The sequence below is a fragment of the Delphinus delphis genome, chromosome 3, assembly GCF_949987515.2.
Source record: "Delphinus delphis chromosome 3, mDelDel1.2, whole genome shotgun sequence".
NCBI lineage: Eukaryota > Metazoa > Chordata > Mammalia > Artiodactyla > Delphinidae > Delphinus > Delphinus delphis.
The window spans coordinates 112,892,909-112,913,988 of record NC_082685.1 but is presented as its reverse complement, the minus strand read 5'-3'; the positions used below and the strand labels follow the sequence as shown (position 1 = coordinate 112,913,988).

The following is a 21,080-nucleotide window of genomic DNA, read 5'->3' as shown; positions in this document are numbered from 1 at the left end:
AAGGCTATTGGGCCAATGTTTTAATAGATTCAATAATTTACTGCTTTCATAGGCCTCTGGGGTCTAGAAAGCCTTCCTCTGGGCATACTTCAAGATCCTGCTGTTAGCAGAGCCCTTCCCTAAGCAGCCCAGTGGATCATCGTGGATAACAACTTGAAATGAAGACTGACCAAGTAGCCTTCCCCAAAAGTGGAATTTGGGTATTGCCCAAAACAGTCAGTAGAGTTCGCTCCATGATGTTAGGCTAGCCTTACTTCCAAATACATTATACCTTAAGTATATATTTCAAAATCTTGATGCTAACAGGTAAATATAAAATGTGTCATTGACAAGGAGCTTGGAGACCACCTAGTCTGAGTCTTTATCTCTGAGGTGAGGAAATTAAATTCTAAAATTATGGGAAGCAAGTAGATGGGCACTGACATGCTTTAAATTCATAGGCCATTGATGTTCCATTGATAGACACTTGGAAATACTGATTCGAAAACTCTTATGGGGATGACTTTCTTCCAGGCAATAAACCAAATTCCTAACTCAAACATAAAATATAGTTCTTGAGACTCTTCATTAGAGAACCAAATTTAACTGAAATCAGACAGTGCCTTTCAGAAGTTACTAAGAAGTAGACAGTCATGGAATGCAGAGCTGTTGGGGATAAAAATAACTGGCTTTTCTCTATCAAAAAACTATTTTGCCTCCTTGTTAAATAGGTTGTGTTTTTAACTTTCAAAATGCCCCCCTTATTATTAATTACAAAATCACTAGCTTTGCAGTGATGAGTAATTCATCTTCATGAGGGTCCCTGAATAAGGCACTGTTAATCCTTGTGCTTGTAAATTTAATTCCATGCTAGTTTCATAATTCTTAATAATTAGATGAGGATGAAGATGATAATAATACCAAACACCTGTGTAGTACTTACCATGTACCAGGGACTGTCCTATGGATATGGGTATAGATAATAACAGATAACAACATGTATAACATAACAACATCCATGAGTCATGTAATACTCTCAGCAACTCCAAGAGGTAGAGGTTATTACCTGGGTTTTATGTAAGAGAAAACTAGGCACAGAACAGAAAAAAAACCCTTTCCTGGTAGTATAGCTAGTAAGTGGGGCATAGGTTCAAATCCAGACAGTCTTAAATCTTTCTGGGCCTACACTCTTTTTTTTTTTTTTTTTTTAATTTATTTTTTGTGGGGGAGTGGGTAAAGTACATTTATTTTCTTCTATAGGTGTTTCTTTTTCAAAGAAAAACAAGGGAAAGGAGAAAAAGCTCCAGCACCCAATGTCCACTGGGCTTTAGTCCTTGGGGAAGGAGGTGCCCCACGTACCTGGCCCCTAGGCTGACCCCGCCCAGGGCGTTGGAGTGCCGCAGCTTCAACAGGGTGAAGCTGGAGAAGGAGTTCTGAGCCTGGATCTCTCTCTCCTGGGTCAGCGCCAAAAGGAAACCTTCCCTCGGCAGCTCCCAGCTCTTCCACACAGAGCCACACACGGGATGGGAAGTGGGCCTACACTCTTGATCACAAGGTTTTACAACTTGAGGGCAAGGTCACTGTCCTTTGCACTCTTAGGGATCATAGAATAAATAATAAGAATGATAGCAGAGCAGTTATTGTATACCTGATGCTGGGGCATTGCTTCCCAGGCCACAGAGAAGGAATGGCATAGAGTAAGGGACATGAAGGCACATGGTGGAATAGGAAGAAACATTCTATTTCTGTTTCCCTTCCATATCTTTATGGAATAGGGAGCCTCGGTTTGGGCTATTGCCATTTTGCTAATACTACCAAGCATGGTGATATTAAAAGGACAAACGAACAAAAGAGCCTGGTTGAGGAGTCCTAGGGAGACCTGGGATTACAGCCCCAATCTCACACATTAGCCGTTGGACTCAGCAAATCACTTCCCCATTTGTTTCCTCATCCATCAAATGGAGAAGAGGGGAGATGATGGGAAAGGGGGGACTCTGGTGAGTAAATGAAGTCACACAGTGACACCTTATAAATTATAAAGAACTGTACAATGGAAAATCTCTCTTGGGCTTCCTTGATGGTGCAGTGGTTAAGAATCTGCCTGCCAATGCAGGGGACACGGGTTCGAGCCCTGGTCCAGGAAGATCCCACATGCTGTGGAGCACCTAGGCCCGTGTGCCACAACTACTGAGCCTGTGCTCTAGAGCCCGCAAGCCGCAACTACTGAAGCCTGCGAGCCACAACTACTGAAGCCCACATGCCTAGAGCCTGTGCTCTGCAACAAGAGAAGCCACTGCAATGAGAAGCCCATGCGCCACAAAGAAGAGTAGCCCCCGCTTGCCGCAACTAGAGAAAGCCCGCGCGCAGCAACAAAGACCCAGTGCAGCTAAAAATAATAAACTAAAAAAAAAAGAAAAGAAAATCTATCTCATTATAACTTATGATTCAACTTATAGTATGTGATCCTTTTGGCCTTTATTAAGCTTGCTTTTCTATGAAAGTATGTGTGTAGGTAGAAGGCATTATAGATGGCTTTTATTCATACTTAGCTGCCTGAGTGCTTTAGTTGTCATCTCTTAAGAATTTTTTTCCTATCACATAATTCAGTTTAGGCATCCATCATCCCAGTTGCAAGATTTTCTTGCTTGTAGTCCAAGCTGGCAGTAAATGAGCAGTAAATGGCTAAGGAGATATTCAAGGTCTGGTGATAAAAATGTATAATCATGTTATTAGAATTTTAAACAATTGGAATTTTTTTTTTTTTTTTTGCGGTATGCGAGCCTCTCACTGTTGTGGCCTCTCCCGCTGTGGAGCACAGGCTCCGGACGCGCAGGCTCAGCGGCCATGGCTCACGGGCCCAGCCGCTCCGCGGCATGTGGGGTCTTCCCAGACCGGGGCACGAACCTGTGTCCCCTGCATCGGCAGGTGGACTGTCAACCACTGCGCCACCAGGGAAGCCCTGGAAGTATTTTTTAGCTTCCACAAACACCAATTCCTTTTCAACCTTGGGCACACCGTAAGGCAGATGGCAGAGAGGGAAGCTCAGGAATGGTCCTGGTCAGAATGTGATAACAGACACCCTTTGAGTGCAATGGCCAAACCTGAGGGACCACACCAGTTTACAAGCACCAGGCGGTCTCATTCATTGACCATGGGATTTGAGCAGAGCTGTGATGAAGAAACTCCCTGGTGTATTTCTTTTTTTCTTAACTTTCCTAATTCAGGGAGGGTGGCAGAGTTTGACCAGCCTGTCTTACCTATTATATGAACAGCCATGGGGCCAAAGCTTGAACCAGTTGATTTATGCTGGTCAGACCATATCTAGAATATTGTGTTTGCATTGAGTTGGGGAGGGGACATGTCTTAAAGTCATTGGCAAACTGAAATGTGAGCAGGACTGGAAACTCTCTTTAACTCCTATTGTGAAGAGGTTTCAGGAACTGAGGGGTTTCCCTTGGAAAACAGAGAAGAGGGGACATAGACACAATTCTGGCACTCTCTGCAGGTTAATGAGGGGCTGATGAGGAGGAAGGGGAAATCAACTTGTTTCCTGCCACTCTAGAAAATAGGATGTGACCTTCTATAACGATTGAACCTCTTAGGTCTTAGCTGACTCATTTGTAAAATCAGGGATTGGACTGTTGCCCAAGGTCCCCCTCGGTGCTGATGTCCTGTGACTCACTGGGTCCAGTGAGTGGACCGTACTGGAAGGCAGGCCTCTCAGAGTGGGCTTCCCATTTAAGAATGGGCTGTTCCAGTGCTGTGCTTGCCAACAGAGATTTCATGTCAGCCACACAGTTACTTTTAAATTTTCTAGAAGCCACATTTTTAAAAGAAACAGGTGAAATTAATTCTAATATATTTATTTACCCCAATATATCCAAAATGTTGTCATTTCAATATGGAATCAGTGTAAAAAAATTGTTAATGATACATGGTACATTCCTTTTTTCATACTGAGCCTTCCAGATCTGGTGTGTGTTTTGCCCTTAATGCTTATCTCAGTTTGGACCAGCCATGTCTCAAGTGCCCACTGGCCACCTGCTGACCAGTGTGGATGTCATCTTGGGCAGCACAGCTTTAGTGACCATGTGAGTGCTGACCACATGTCAGACCCTAGAGAGAGGCTTTACGTGCATCTGTCATTCAGTCCTGAGAGATTCCCATTACATAAATGAAAAAAAAAAAAACCCACCATAGGGACTTTATAATTTGCACAAGTCCACACACCTTCTAAGCAACAGGAACCCTGATTCAACCTTAGATCTGTCTGACTCAGTGTTCTTAACCATTAGGCATACCATAGGGTGAGGTACTGAGCTCCCTGTCATGAAACTGGATGGTGATTTACGTGTAAGATGTCTGGGGTAGAACTTTGGCAGTGGGTTCCAGTAGAGGCCTGACATAAAGTAGAATTTCAAGAGAAAGGCTGTGTGAGCAGTTTGTCCTCCAGCCACTCCTGAACAAATAAACATTCTTTGTCCCTAGCAGGGCATCCTTGAGTGACCTTGGTCATTTTGGTCATCAGATAGCGTCTAAAGAGTCGAGCTGGGAGTTTCCTGGAAGCATATATCGTCAGTCATTCCTAGAATATTAGTTCAAATAAGAGACAGTCACTGTATTTACATTTGTTAAAATCACCCAGAGCTTTTATTTTTAACTCGATGTTCCAGCTTAATGCATTTATAATGATGATTGGAGGAGGGAGTTGTGTGGGACAGAAAGGATAGATACTTGGCTCCCTAAGCCTCAGGAACAGGGCCGTCTCCCACATGCCTGTAATGAGCTGTGTGCCCACCTCTGACTCTTGGGGGAGCATTTCTCTGTGCATTCCCAGACAGCCTGTAAATCCCCAGCAGCGAAGGGTCATGGGCCAGAGGAAATGGTTGTGATCATTCTTCTCATACAGACTTGAAATAAATCAGAAAGGAGAAAAATAATGGTTACAGATGGTTTATTGGATTTTATCCTGTTTGCAAGAATAATATATCTGGAATTCTCTTTGAAAGTTTCCTCTTGTCCTTTGGGAGCAGTCGCCCCAATGCTTCAAAACATAAACAATGTTTTATTTTCATTTTCCAATTTTCATGCCGTGTGAACATTTTCTGCTGTAGTTGAGGAAGAAATTCATCATCCAGTGATACCATGTAATGCCTTGGAAAGAACTGAGGTTCAACGCAATGAGAGTGAAACTTCAGATGTTGTTGGTTAGACCTGTTTGTAATTTAAGGCAACTTCTGTTTATGTTCCCCCCCACTTTTTTTTTTGAAGGGACTCGATGTCCAATAATGTTCCCACTTATGTAAAAGGGAGCACACTTGACCATTTGCCTTTTATGTTAAAATCTTCTTACATAGTTCCATAACCTGATCTTTAATTAGTAAAGGGTGGCTGATTACCCTAAAGAACACATATGAAAAAATAGATGGTTCTAGCACTAACAGAGGGCTTCGCCAGCTGTTGTTACCGAGCAGCTCTTCAGTTCTCTCCCACCCGATGGGTTTGTCCCGCCACCAGACCTGAGGCTTCCAAACACCCATCCTCCTGGCTGCTGTGTCATCCAGCAGCCGAAGCCTCCACAGCCCACACAGGACTTGGGCTCCCACTGGCCTTCACAGTGTTTCATAACCTTCTCAGAGCAGGAAAGCTAACAGCTTCTCTGGCTCCTAAAGGCTTAGGATGTTTTCAACAGGCTCAGAAGTTTAAATGTCACTCAAGTTAGGAAAGGGGGACCTTTCCTGCACCCTCCACAGTCACGGGCCAAATCATCCTTCCTTCTCGTCAAAAAGTAGTCTCGGTCTAAAAAGAAGAACAGGTACTTAGATAAGGAATCTTATGGCATACTTGTGCCCATGATACTGACACTATAATCTGACAACATCAAGCATATAAAACCCAGACTTCGATTATTAAGCATTCGCAAACTTTGGGGAGCCTTAAAGCAGATGTGGTGGAGTTCCGTGAGATGGCTTTATTTTAAGGGATTCTCTTTGAGGCTTCATCTCTGTAGGTGCTTGTTCACTCCCTTGGGAGAAGCAGATTTTTGTGCATTAGGACTGCTGTCTGAAAGCCTGTCTCTCCTTTCTGTATTTTGTAAGGACCAAAAAGCTGATCATTGATGTGATCCGGAACCAACCAGGGAGCACACTGTCAGAAATCTTAGAGACACCAGCAAGTACAAAACAGGTAATTGGCCTTAGAGTGTAAAATAATAAGGACCTTTGATACGAGTTGATTTTGTTAACAAATCTTTGTGCCAAACGTTTATTGTTACCTCAGAGAAACTGTATCTGACACAGTTTGGAAGTAAGGAATTCAACCGAGTTCAGCTATATGTAAAATCCATGGAATATCAATGTAATGAAATAGAAAAATGCAGCACTGAATTTATGCTGAATAATTTTGTCCTAGACTAGGAAGATAGTGCTGGGCCTTTCAAAGCCTCTGAATGTTCATTGTAAACTTTGAACAGTGAGTGTAGGAAACAAAGGAAAAGAAGAATGGACTACTTAAAAATGAAGACTGGGCTTCCCTGGTGGCGCAGTGGTTGAGAGTCCGCCTGCCGATGCAGGGGACACGGGTTCGTGCCCCGGTCCGGGAAGATCCCACATACCGCAGAGCGGCTGGGCCTGTGAGCCACGGCCACTGAGCCCGTGCATCCGGATCCTGTGCTCCGCAACCGGACGGGCCACAACAGTGAGAGGCCCGCGTACCGAAAAAAAAAAAAAAAAAAAAAGAAGACTGTATTCATTGCAGTGGATGGGCAAATAAGTCACTTAAGAGATCGTTCTGGTCGACAGGATACAGAAAAATACCTTTCATATTTTATGCTTTTGCTAACTTGAAGAAATGAAGAAATGTCCCACACATTAAAACTCTTTTCCAAATGCTTTGGAAGCAAACGTCTTGAGTCCATTAGGTCAGAGCACCATTATCCTGGTGTAAATAACTGAAGTTTATTAAACTTTAATAACAATCTTGCAATAATCCTTTTATCAGCATCCTTGAAAATGCATCATTATTTAGTTTGTTCTGAATTAATTTCAGTGATATTGCTTTAGTTTCGATAATTGCCACTCCCTAAACAAACGCTAACAAAATTATCTATTTAGTTACTCTTAGCTGGGCTACATGTAATTTCCTGAATCATTCTTAATTTAATTGGTTGCCAAGAAATCATTCTGTCACAATTTTTAATAAAAGTATATATATATATAAAATGTCAAGTTATCTGATGTTTGTTAATGTGTGAATATTTTTAAACAAGGTGGGTAGAATATTTTACTGAGTATGAGAATTTTAATTCTTAATGAATATTTTATTTTCCCCAAATGTAGCTTAGTCACTAAGAGTGAAGACTTCCGAGATCAAGTATAGCTCTGTAACTCCTAGCTCTGTAACTCTAGGCACTTAGAAATATTTCTATGCCTTGATTTCCTCAACTGCAAAAAGGGAATAATAATAATAGTACCCAATTCAGGAATAACTCAGTTAAAACATGTTAAGTGGGTAGAATAATATCTGATACATATTAAGTTCTCAACGATATTGGCTGCTACTGTTACTGTTTACTGCTGACCTGGTTTACTGTTACTGTGTCCATAAAGTTGATCTGTCATTTATATTCTTAGACTTTGTCTACAGTGTCAATCAGTTGTCTGATTGTGACATGGGAAGATCACCAGTCTCTTGTTATTACTGGTTTTTTGAACAAACTATCCAAACTGTCTTGATTCATTTATTTACTTATCATTTATTTGGAAACTTATTTCGTGCTAGAATACTCTTAATTTCCTTTGGTTCAAAGAAACCCTGCAGGTTTTTCAGAGTCGGAAGTTTGAGAATGATTCCCTTACCAGAACAAAGCCTTTACAGCTTATGAATCTCTGTAAATATGGCTGATGTTAGAGTTTAGTTCAGGGTTCTCATGGCCACGTTTTAGTGGATAATCTAGTTTTAGTTTCCTCATCTGGACTATCGTATCCAAAACTGATATCTTTCCATCCAGAGAATTATAAAATATCAGTTATCCCTCATAATCTGTCCATTACTAAGGTAACTTGTCATCTTAGCAATAAAGTAGCTATTTAGAATTTCGCTCAAAGTAGGCCTGCCACCACTGCTATGTTTCTCAGAAAAACAAAGTAATTCCTTCCCAAAGACCTACTTCAAAACCCATGAAGAACGTATTGTAATTCTGTCTCTGGACCTTGGCTCGAGGACCTCTTTCATTTTGATATTAACTTGCCTTGTACAGCTTCTGAATCTGAGATTAGGGCATCAGAGATAAGTCAACATCTTGATATTCCCTTTCCAGGAGCTAGATCATGCCGCAGACATGGTGAGCCGTGCAGTTTTAGATTCCAGGACTCCCGAAGACATGAAGCATAGCCAGTCTATGGTTGAAGATGCACAGCTGCCTCTTGAGCAGAAGAAGAGGAAAATCCAGAGGAATCTTCGGACATTGGAACAGACTGGACATGTGTCATCCAAAAATAAATACCAAGACATTCTCAATGAGATTGCCAAGGTTGCTGGAAAGAGTATTCTTTCTCCTTTGCTTAGCAGACGTGTTAATCATTGGTCACACACATGCTGGGACTCTGAGGTGACATGAGGAATTCATAGTTATATACATATCGTTCCTGTCCTCCTCAATATTACAGATTTTTTAAGGTTTCAGAGAAGTTGATGACTTTTCATAGAGAATAATCACAACTCCCCCAAGTCATTAGAAGAGTTGAAACACACCAGACGTAAATGCTTAGGAAATGTAATAGACAAGTTTCATCCATTGCTTTAAACAAATTGCTTTAAACAATAGGTACTAGTTTTAAAAGTGACACTTTTAGGAGAGTTCTCTCTTGAGTTGTTAGTTGTCATATAACCCAGTTGCCCATGGGACCTGCCACTGAGATGGTACCTCTGTGTCCCTGAGAATTTTCCTCTAAGCAGTTTAGCCTGAATGCAGTTCAGACTTAAAAGTTAGTTTCTGTTTTCTCCTCCCGTATTTTGACAGTTGAGAAACTTCCTGAGAAAAGGATATCAAATTAGTGCAAGGAAACATCACAGGAAAAGGCTAGATCTGTTTGCCAAAGATAAGGAAGTATATATTTTGGGTTAAAAATTTTTTTTTTCATTCTTTTTATCCAAACATGCAAATTAAAATGGGTCTGGAGGTTAAGGACAGTTACATGATCAGAAAAAAAATAAATTTTCTTAACTTCTGGGAGGGAAACGCACTCAGCTTCATTCTTCCTCGGAAAGTTATGGTCAGTCCTGGCAGTAGGCTTATTCCTCCCAGCCTGAGTGACTCAAGGGAAGTAACGTTTTTCTCTATAGCTCTGGGGTGGAAAATATGTCTCTTAGGGAATGTGTAGTAGAGAAATTGATGCTTTTGTCTTGGAAAAAGCAAAAAGCTATCATGAAGGCATCCCCCAAAATATTCTACTTAATGAAGAATTTTTACTCAAGAAGGATGTGTTTGTCTGTCTTTGGATTCCTAGAGGAATCTTTTTTAACTGTCCACAAAGGAAAAATAGTATTAAACAGGCACCATTTTCTTAAATGAAACATTTTTTTAATTTACCAATTAGAATTACAAAAAAAAAGAATTGTGTGTGTGTAAGATTAAATATAATGTATCTCTCGTAAGCTGTAAGCAGCTTGGTCAACTTTATGTTCTAGGAACTCTATTTAAATCCAAGTAATAGTTATCCATGTTGAATTTTTTCAATCAGTCTTGAGACCCCAGTTGTTTTTGCAAATCTTGAGAAATATTTTTCAGATTAAAAAGTGTATTGTTTTTTTAATTTCTAAAATAGGGGATTCCCTGGCAGTCCAGTGGTTAGGACTCTGCACTTTCATTGCCAAGGGCCCAGGTTTGATCCCTGGTCAGGAAACTGAGATTCCCACAAGCCACATGGGGCGGCCAAAAAAAAAAAGAAAATGAATGTAATGATGAAATGTAACCCTTTTCAGGGTAAAGTATTCTTCAAAGTAGAATGTTCAAAATATTCTGAAGAAATTTTCTCCTGCTAAAGTCTTCCTTGTGCCCTTTTAAAAACACTATTTCTCCTTATACAATTAATCTAAAATTGCTTCTCTGCTTTTTCATCAACCTTAGCACCTCTCTTAAAATGAAATACAGACACTCCCAGTTCTAAAGTAAAAAGGGAACATTTTGGTGTTGAGAGTTTAAAATGAGGTGACTAAAATAAACTACAACAGTCACAAATAGTGATTTAGTACTAGATATTCTTCTTGTCCCAAATGGGCAGTATCATAAAGCAAACTCCTGCTTAAATCTCATACCATCGCCTTTCCTTGTTATTTTAGGATATTCGAAATCAAAGAATCCATCGTCAGCTTCGAAAAGCTGAATTGGAGAAACTTCAACAGACCCTGAATGCACTTAACAAGAAGGCAGCATTTTATGAAGAGCAAATTAATTATTATGACACCTACATAAAGACTTGTTTAGACAACTTAAAAAGAAAGTAAGTTGAAATCATGTATTCTTTTGTAATGTCATGATATATATGGGGTATCCATTCTTTTACAATCCTGGGCTGTCGGGTTGGGTGTGCTAGCAAACTTTTGCTTTATTATATAACCAAAAACTAGAATCTCAATTTTATGATTTGCCACTGTGAGCTAAGAAGTCAGGAGTGAATTTAGAAACATGTTACTTCTCAATTAACATTGGCATTAAAGTAGTTTACCCTGTTGTGTTTCAAACAAGTAGCTTTAAACACTTCGAGAAGCACTTTCATTATTCCTTCGTTTTTAGTCAAAGGTGTGTTTTAAACACTATTATTTAAAAAAAAAAAAACTACCCTTGGGGATGTTAACAATAAACAGTTTTTATATACTTGAAAATGTTAGGTAACACCAGGTATTTGCTATTGCACAGCACAGCTCAATGATTTTAAATTACTTACTGGTTTTTAAAAATTACTTACACAAAAGACAAAATTTGTCAGTTCTCTATTACCCATTAGCATACATATCATAGATTTCTTTTCACAATATAGCTACTTTTTTTTTTTTTTTTCTTTTTGCGGCACGCGGGCCTCTCACTGTTGTGGCCTCTCCCGTTGCGGAGCACAGGCTCCGGACCCGCAGGCTCAGCGGCCATGGCTCACGGGCCCAGCCGCTCCGCGGCATGTGGGATCTTCCCGGATCGGGGCACGAACCCGCATCCCCTGCATCGGCAGGCGGACTCTCAACCACTGCACCACCAGGGAAGCCCAATATAGCTACTTTTAATGAGTATTCTTTGCTCATAATTGTTCTTATCAATAGACTAAGGTCAATATTAATCAAATTTTAATTACCCATTTAAATACATAATTCAGTATTTTTATGTAACCCTTGTAGTCAAATTGACACTAGGAAATGGTGCTATATGGAAAAATCAATTGCATTAATCATAGATTCGATGAAGGAATATAACCAAATTTCAATCTCATTTATCTGTGCCGCACTAGTTCTGAATTTTAATTCATTTGCTTGCAGCCTGTAAATTACTTTTATGCTATTCCTGGGAGGAAAAAAGTTGGTAAAGCTAATATTTAGTAGAAATAAGCTTGTCAGGGGTTTTCTTTACGTATTTATTGCAACTACGACAAGGTATTTTACAACCTCTGCAGTCAGGTGAGCTAGATTGGGATTCTCTCTTACATTGTGTGATCTTCAACCAGTCCAGTGATCTCTGAAGCCTCAATTTTCTCATCTCTAAGAGGGAATTGGGAGTACCGGCCTTACAAGTGTTGTTATGAGAGCTAAATGAAATGATACAGCAAAAAGGAATTTATTTCAGAACACTATGGCAAGGTTAATTTTGTGAATGTGAGGCAGTATTTAGAAAGCACTTGGAACAGGGATGGCCACGTCCTATTTGTTAAATAAATTAAAGCACTCCTAGTGATACCTTTCTTTCAGAGTGTGTACGCAGTTTATGTTATGACACCTAAGCTGCTTGTGAAATTACTTAATCGAGCCACATGGTTCAGTATGCCTGAGACAGCAAAGTACAAGTTTTATGAAACATATTAGTCTGTAATTCAAACTTGAGTCGCATCGAAAATAGCTTTTCCTTAAACTGTTCAGTAGTGAGATGGCACTGCACCGGGAAGGTTGTCACCTACTATCACACAATACAAAGTTGCCCAGGTTCCATATAGTGGGGGCCAGGTGTGGACAGTGGTGTGCCCTCTGTGCTGGGTATTGCGCTGTCAGGAACTTCTGAGTTTGCCATCTTCACAACGGACGGTCTGTTCTTATTTTGTCAGAAATACTCGGAGATCAATTAAACTTGATGGAAAAGGAGAACCCAAAGGGACAAAGCGAGCGAAGCCGGTGAGGTACACCGCAGCAAAGCTGCATGAGAAGGGTGTCCTCCTGGGCGTAGACGATCTTCAGATAAACCAGTGAGTGGCACCAAAAATCGGCACAAAGCACACCCGCCCTCTCACCCCTCCCGTCAAATCTGACTCCCACTTCAGTTTCCTGTGGCCTTTGAAGAAGGCTTCACTTGGTCTGTCAGGGCTTCCCCTTGCTTACAGATGACAGGAGAAAACACGTGTATTGTAATCTCTAGTCTTCCCATAAGGCCTGGAGCGTCTGATGCTGCTGGTCAGACTAAGTGCTGATCGAGTGATTGTGCTTCCCGTGGCTTAGCCAGTGTGTTGGGATTTGCCAGCTTCGCCTCTCCCTCCAAAAGAACTGAGTCATAGCAGTGAGAAAAGAAAAGCTGCCTTTTGGTCTAGCTCAGTGAGTGTTGTTTACAATTGCAAAACGGTACCTCTCTGATTTGAAAGCTGTGTGCTGATGCCTGGGTCAGAGCCACTCCAGCAGTGTGCTGCTACTGTGTGTATTTGAGGTGGAGGAGAAACCCTCCTCCAAGCCCCACACCAGGCACTAATGGGTTTGCCATTTTAAAAGGACCATAAGTCCTGTGCTCCATCACTTCCTTTTCCATTGGAGGACGCCAGACTCACTGTGTGTACTCCTCTGTAACTCCGGCTTCCTCCAAGGCCTGGCTTCTCTTGCATTTATCCCATCCAACTTTCTCTTGACGGAGACCAACTCAGAGAAAATGCTTCTTCCCCTTTGAAGTTGCTGTAAAACTAATCGTCTGAAATGCTCAACTGGCCTGTCAGCAGTAAAACTCAACATTTATAGTTCTGTGAATCTCATATAATTTCAACTGTATATTATGCTCTTTAAGAGCAAGGACAATATTTTGCATTTCTCTTGTAACAAAGCACCTACTTCAGTGCTCCGTGGGCTGCAGATCTCAACACGAGCCATATTTCCAGTGAGCCAAACTGGACTGATGGTGGGAGATTTGGGGTAACTTCCTTAGAATTTTCCCAGCAGGCTGTTCACTAGGAAGGGTAACTTAGGGTCCATTAATTTGTTTCAGCCTTAAGCGTATATTTGCAGTTCCACATGTGTGAATGGTCCTTTCTTCACTAGGTTTAAAAATGTTACATTTGATATCTCATCTACTGAAGATGTGGGCATCTTTGATGTCAGATCAAAATTCCTGGGTGTTGAGATGGAAAAGGTGCAGCTCAATATTCAGGTAAGCTGGGATTCCTGCAGGTTGGGGTGAGTTTTATAGTGGGGGTCCTTCTTGGCTTCCCTGGCTGGCATTCTTTTTTTTTTTTTTTTTTAATTTATTTTTTTTTTTTTGGCTGCATTGGGTCTTCGTTGCTGCGCGCGGGCTTTCTCTAGTTGCGGCGAGCGGGGGCTACTCTTCGTTGCAGTGCGCGCGCTTCTCATTGCGGTGGCTTTTCTTGCTGAAGAGCATGGGCTCTAGGTGTGCAGGCTTCAGTAGTTGTGGCTCGCGGGCTCTAGAGTGCAGGCTCAGTAGTTGTGGCGCACGAGGTTAGTTGCTCCGCGGCATTTGGCATCTTCCCGGACCAGGGCTCGAACCCATGTCCCCTGCATTGGCAGGCGGATTCTTAACCACTGTGCCACCAGGGAAGCCCCTGGCTTGCATTCTTCATGACAACAATGAAATTTAACAGGAGACCAATGCCAGCCTTATTTGCCAGTATTACTTTGTGTTGATGATTTTTTTAAAGCTATGATTTTCCAAATTATTGGAACTTAAACTGCTTTTAAATGGTAAACCATAGCAGTGAGTTTTTCTAAGCTATGTTTTCATTTTGAAGCTTAGAGAAAAGAATAACATATGTAAAAGTATTCAGAGCTATTAAGTAAAGGTAGGAAAGTTTCCTTTTCTTAGGAAATTGCATTTCTTCCTAAGATAGCATATACCCAGGATTGGAACTTTCTGGATCTCATTTCTCCTTCTTCCCTTTCTCCTTCCTAGAATTATTTTTGCAGCAGTTTCTTAAATTTCTTTGTTAAGTATTTGGGATCACAAGAAAGAAAGACATTGTGCAAGACCGATATCTGTAAATAGAAAAATGGTGTTTGCAGTCAGAATTACTGCTATTTTCTCATAAGAACCACATTTAAGCCAAATATACTTGAGCAGAAACAGAAAACAGTTTATGTGCCACCAAAAAAAAAGGAGGGAGGGTGCAAGTAAATGTTTATCTCCTCCCAACTTAATTCTTGCACAGAATCAGTTTAGAGCTGTGATTGAGTTTTCTTTTTTGATATGATTGAGTTTTTAAATGGAAATAGCACCTATTTACCTGGGCCCCCAACTACTTGTAAAACTGTTCCCAGGTATTCTGCGTGTATCTACATGGAACATCACGATAAGCCACTGGGAATGGTGTAAGTTCCAGCCTCACTGCCTCCCTGGCCTGTGGCTGAGATCCGTGGAGTTACACCTCCACCCCTAACCCATGGGACAAAATACACAGGGCCCTTCTTTTCTGTCTAGCATTCCTTATAAGGCTAAAAAAAAAAAAATGAGAGCTAAATGGGTTTTAAAAAGACACTGAGATAATGGAGGAAATTAGAGTTAAGAGAGAAAATTGAAGATATTATGTAATTATGAAAAGTATACTTAACGGTATTATTTTCTTATTTTAAATGTCACTAAATGTATCCATCTAAAAATTTAACTGAAAGTCTTGAGTTACTCTGTGGAATACTTAGATAAATATGGGAAGAGAAAAGAGTGTGCTTGGGGTGATATGCCTTGGTTAGTGATTCTTCTGTAGCAAAAACGTATCATGTGATTGCCAAGAAGGAAATGTTCCAAGCCCAATAAACATCAACTCAACAACAGATGAATCACAAGTGACCAGGAGACACCTGTTTAGAGAGGTCTCAGGAATTCCACAGGACTTCCTTTTCACACTATGCAAACACCAAGCTTCACTTGCTGCTTTGTTAAAAGTTTCATCGTAGGATTAGCTGTTCACACCATTCATTTAGACACAATTGTAAACTGTTACTCCTTAGCTGTATGCAGGTGGCTATTATGCTCCAGATTTTTTTCAGTCATTGACATATCATCAGGACCAGCTACATAATTTGCAGGGCTCAGTGCAAAATGAAAATGCAGAGCCCCTTACTCGAAATTGGTGAGAATTTCAAGATGACGACAGCAGAGCATTAAACTAAGTGCAGGGCCCTTCTTCTAATCATGGGACCATGCACAGGTCGAATGCCCACAGAGCCAGCCCTGCATATAATAGCTGTCAGACATAAAGTCAGACTTATCTTTTCACACAATTTATGGCTTTCAGACAATTCTAATATGAAGCAAATTACCGAAGAGAAATGTGACGGCCCGGTCTTCAGTGGGAGTCAAGGACTTTGTTTCTAAGAGGACAAAAAGGGAGATTTCTTCTAACATTATGCTTCTAGGTTTTCTACAGGCCACTCTTTCCTCAGTTCCTAAAGATGATATCCTAATTATAGCCTGTAGCCATATACATAACAGGAAGGTGTGAGTTACGTGAAGATGTTCTGCTTATATAAACAATGGCCAGTGTTTATGGAGGGCTGCAGTCTTGGTATTCTTCCTTTCCCAGATGAAGAACTGGGATTCAGAGAGCACGTTATGGAAGGGCTGCTGGAATCCAAACTCTTCATCTCTCTACACTGCTGCCTCTCTCACAGGATTCCAGTTGTTCCTGACCAGACGAGAGTGGCTTACAAAGTGTTTGCAGACTTCTTGATCTCATATGCCCAATAACACGCCTATGGGGTTGGCAGTGTCAGCCCCAATTTACACACAAGGAAACAGAACCTCAGAAAAGTTATATGATGTTGCAAGGTTGTAAGATAGCAAATAGTGGAGATAAGACTAAAATCTGGTCTTTCAACCACAAGTACAATCAGAGTTCCTCTGTTCCCCATGGGGGGCCCAGCTAATTCCCCTCCATACATGATTCCTTCTCAATTTAACCATATTGGTTTCGTTCTTTTCCAAGACTCTTTGACAGATGTCGCCTTTCCCAAAGGAAAAGTGAATCTCCACTATGCTTTAATAGGCAAAACCATTCTTGATGAAAGAACTTCACTTCCCTATGGAATTTCCATCCCAGAAGCATATCTAAATAATGGAGGGGTTTAGTTGAGTGCAGTTGGAGATAATTGAGAAAGCAGAGCAGGAAGCCGGCAAGAGCCCTTCTCTCAAAGAAGACTCCACCTTCTGCAGGTGGCCTTGCTTGTTATGGACACGAGGCATTATCATTGAGAAACAAGAAATTTCCAGAGCTAGAAGCAGGAAAATGAGACCCGGGTATGAGTCTAGGGCAGTTCAGGAATGATATCTTCTATCTGGGAAAGCCCCCCTGTCCTGTGTTGTTGTAAAATGTTACTGCTTAGTCTCATGCATTTGGCTGGTGTGAGCCAGTTATTAATTTATAAACAAAGGAAATTTTATTAATTTTTCTTTGTTTATACAGCAGCAATGAAACAGAATGATAAACTTACTTGAGAATGAGGAACAGAATACAGGGGCAGAAGTAGTCTAGATCGGAACGAGTTGCTTTGTACAGTGGTCTCCAAATTTCACTCTCACAGTTTTCCTCAGTAAATAGAGCATTTCTCCGTATTTCTCTATATTTATTTATTTATAAAGTATACATGCTCTTGGCACTTTACTAAAAATCTACTTTATAAAATACATAGAAAATGTACATGCTTAAGAAATGAGGAAAAAATAAAAATAGGAGTTTTAATATTCTTTTTCCTCCTCAATGAACTGTCTCACTCCACCTTAGAAAACCCTGGCTCTTCTAAAGGATATACCTCATCTTGCTGTAACATTTGTGTCTTGAGTTTCTCAATTACAATTAAACTTTTAATTCTATGTCTAATATTAACGGTAATGGTTTTCTCTCGTAAAGTCCTTATCAATTCTAAAAATCTGTTTTCTTTCATCGAGGTGAGTGATTCTCAAACTATGGCACCCAGACCAACAATATCATCATCCCTTGGGAACCTGTTAAAATGCAAGTTCTTGGGACCCACCCCAGAGATCCAGAATCAGAGATTCCTGGGGGTAGGACCCAGCAATCTGTTTTAACTGGCCTGTGTTTTTAAACCAGGTGATTCTAATGCACACTGAAGTGTAAGAAGCCCCACCGAGGTCCTTAGGTCAACCGAATCTTATTGTTGTCAACAGTCTTCTAGAATGTGTTTTAAATTTGGGAATGTCAAATTGGAGGTGTGATTGATGTTCCTTACAATTTCAGGATTTACTTCAGATGCAGTATGAAGGAGTAGCTGTGATGAAAATGTTTGATAAGGTTAAAGTGAATGTAAACCTTCTCATATACCTGCTGAACAAGAAATTCTATGGGAAGTGAAGTGCCTGAAGAAATCTCATGGATTCTGTATCACCTGGATTAGGAAATGAATCTGTTTAGTATTTTTGTTTTTAAACATGATTGAAATTACTGCTTATAAACGTGTGATTTTTTTTTTTTTAAAGACCAAAACCGTTCCGAAGAATGTACCCATGTGCCTTTTTGATAATCTGATACTGCAGTAGAATGATACACAAAATGAATTAACGTAAACACTGCCACATTATACTGTGGTGCAGGTACTCTGATTTAAAACTTCGGATATTCTGTGATTTGTTTTAAAGTAGGGAGAAAATAACTTTAGCTGATTAGGGACAAATGTGGAAACCTATTTTCCTATAAAAAAATTTTTAAATGTCCCATTTGAATACTGTAAGTCTTCATAGATTTTTTTTTTGATCTGTGGAGAAATGGAACCTGAATTATTTGTAATGAATTATTTAGAGAGATACTTGGTTCTAAGCCCCACCTTCTGGGAGTTATCGATTTTAAAGAAAACTTTTGTGCAATTCAAAGTGAAGTTTTTATAAGTAATTGAAAGTGACAGTACAATAACACTTTCTGTATAAAAGTATATATTTTATGTGATTTATTCCTACTTAATGAAGTGCACTACTGCCTCATGGTAGAGACTCTTGGACCCAGAGCCTCTCAGTGACTAAGGAACAAGGTGGATAGAGATCGTAGGCCTCACCCCACCTCCACCCCTCACAATTTATTTGAATATTTCAATTGTGCCTCTCAATTTTTTTTAATGCAATAAAATCAGTATCTGGATGGTTTTTAAATGTATTCTTTGAAAATTGTTTTATGTAAAATAAATGTTACTGAATTACATTAATTTGACTTCTGTCTGAATAAATCCAAATCATTTAGTGGGTAGGAGAAGGTTCTTGGTGGGACTTTGGGGGAAAAGAAGTACAGTTGACCCTTGAACAACATGGGTTTGATCTGTATGGGTCTACTTACACATGAATTTTTTTCAATAAAGAACTGTAAAAAAACCATGAATTTCTTTTCCACATCTTTTTATTTTTGATATCTGGTGTTAATAATATGTATAACATCTGCAGTGTTTTATATCATATAAGACAATATTAATGTAGGTACTGGCAGATTTGTTTTATAAACAGATGACATAAACTTACAGTATTGATAAATACAGTGCAGTACTGTAAATGTATTCTCCTTATGATTTTCTTAATAACCTTTTCTTTTCTCTAGCTTACTTTATTGTAAGAATACAGTACGTAGTACATATAACATACAAAATATATGGTTATTTTGGTTATTGGTTAAGACTTTAGGTCAACAGTAGGCTATTAGTAGTTAAGTTTTAGGAGAGTCAAAAGTTACAATCAGGACTTCCCTGGTGGCGCAATGGTTAAGAATCCGCCTGCCAGTGCAGTGGACACGGGTTCTAGCCCTGGTCCGGGAAGATCCCACATGCTGCGGAGCAACTAAGCCCGTGCTCTGCAGCAAGAGAAGCCACCGCAATGAGAAGCCCGCGCACCGCAACAAAGAGTAGCCCCCGCTCACCGCAACTAGAGAAAGCCTGCGCGCAGCAAGGAAGACCCAACACAGCCAAAAATAAATAAAAAATAAATTCTTAAAAAAATATGTTATACTCAGATTTTTGACTGTGTGTGGGGCGTGGCGCTTCTAACCCTCACACTGTTTAAGGGTCAACATCTACAACTGTGCCATTTAGGGTATAGTTTATGGGGAGGAAAAGTAATTTTCCCTCTACCCTTCTAAGTTCTTGGCTGATACTGCCCCCCCATAATATAAGACAGATTAACAGGAGAAAAAGAGAGGTTTAATGATGCATATACCTCCTATATACCTGGGAGACACACAGGAACTATCTGCCTAACTATACCCTCACTTACTGTGCTTTGCCTGCTCCCCCAGATGGCCCAAGCCACCACCTTAAATACCATCTCCAGCTAAAGGCAAAAGACGATGGGGGGAGCAGTTAGGGGAGGTAATCAGGCAAAGCAGAGTAAATGAGGGTATAGTTATGCAGATTTCAGCCTCTGCCTTTTCCACTGATAAGAGTTTCTAGAGATTTAGTCACTCTTCCTTGTTCAGAGAAGGAAACACCCTTAACAAATGGAGAGTTCCCTTATAAACGTAAATGTCTTTTAAAAGAGTGTAACTTTACTTGGTTTTCAGAGCTTCTCCTATATCTGCTGTTTTTCAAAAATAACCAGCTCAAAGTAATCCTTCTACCAGAGAGGCATATTGTGGGGATGGCAAATTTTCCCCTTCAAGAGTGAACTGCTGGGACCAAGAGATCCAAGACGCTGTGGCTGACACAAGGTAGAAGTTTGTTTTCTCAAAGGCAGGTGAGCAGTCCCACAAGTTACCAGGGATCCAAGCTGGCCAGTTGGCTCTGTCCTTGTCACTGATTCCTGGCTGGCAGGAAGGGGGAAAGAAGTCCGGGGCAAGTCGTTTTGTTTCAAGCTCCATATGTTATTTCTGTTTACAGTCCGCTGGCCAAAACTTAGTTACATGGGGCTTCCCTGGTGGCGCAGTGGTTAAGAATCCATCTGCCAATGGGACACGGGTTCAAGCCCTGGCCCAGGAAGATCCCACATGCCGCGGAGCAACTAAGACCGTGTGCCACAACTGCTAAGCCTGCACTCTAGAGCCCATGAGCCACAACTACTGAGCCCATGTGCCACAGCTACTGAAGCCCGCACGCCTAGAGGCCATTCTCCACAACAAGAAACCACTGCAGTGAGAAGCCACGCACCGCAAAGAAGAGTAGCCCCCTCTCGTCACAGCTAGAGAAAGCCCACGCATGGCAATGAAGACCCAACACAGCCAAAAATAAAATACGTAAATTAAAAAAAAAAAAAAAACTTAGTTACATGGCCATGACTAGCTTCAAGAGAGGCTGGGAAGTAAAGTTCCTAGCTAAGTCATGCGCCCAATTAAAACCCAGGGGTAGAGAGGGAGGTGGTTCTATTTGTAAAGAAAGGGAACAGTGATACCTGGGGACCAATCAGCTGTCTCTGCCACAACAGTAATCCAGACTCTCGGGCTGGACCCCCCTCACTCCAATACTTTGTATTCTGTTCATTCATTCAACAGGCTTTATTTTCCACGGAGTTTACCCCGTATTCCGAAACAGTTCACTTATGCTCATTTGGCACACTAAACTTGAAGGTAAGCTTGACAGAATTTGGAAAATTCAAATTTTAAAAGAGTAGAATCTGCTACTTTGATGATTGTTTCAGGCTTATACAGATTTTTGACATAGGACACCTTGAAACAGTGTTGTCTCAGCAGTTTGTAGATGCGTGTGTGTGTGTGTGTTTTTTAATGTAT

The 21,080-nt window shown here is 40.6% G+C and overlaps 1 protein-coding gene across 1 annotated transcript in view; it reads left to right on the top strand.

The window, feature by feature from the left end:
* IQGAP2 (IQ motif containing GTPase activating protein 2) overlaps positions 1-18,744 on the top strand; it is a 285,284-nt gene extending 266,540 nt beyond the window's left edge. Inside the window, exons 31-36 of the mRNA XM_060009287.1 lie at positions 6,078-6,165; positions 8,297-8,509; positions 10,318-10,478; positions 12,276-12,413; positions 13,465-13,573; positions 17,628-18,744. Of these exons, the coding sequence (XP_059865270.1) occupies positions 6,078-6,165; positions 8,297-8,509; positions 10,318-10,478; positions 12,276-12,413; positions 13,465-13,573; positions 17,628-17,741 (823 nt within the window). The 3' untranslated portion in view covers positions 17,742-18,744. The remainder of the gene's footprint in view (positions 1-6,077; positions 6,166-8,296; positions 8,510-10,317; positions 10,479-12,275; positions 12,414-13,464; positions 13,574-17,627) is intronic.
* Positions 18,745-21,080: the final 2,336 nt, after the last annotated feature.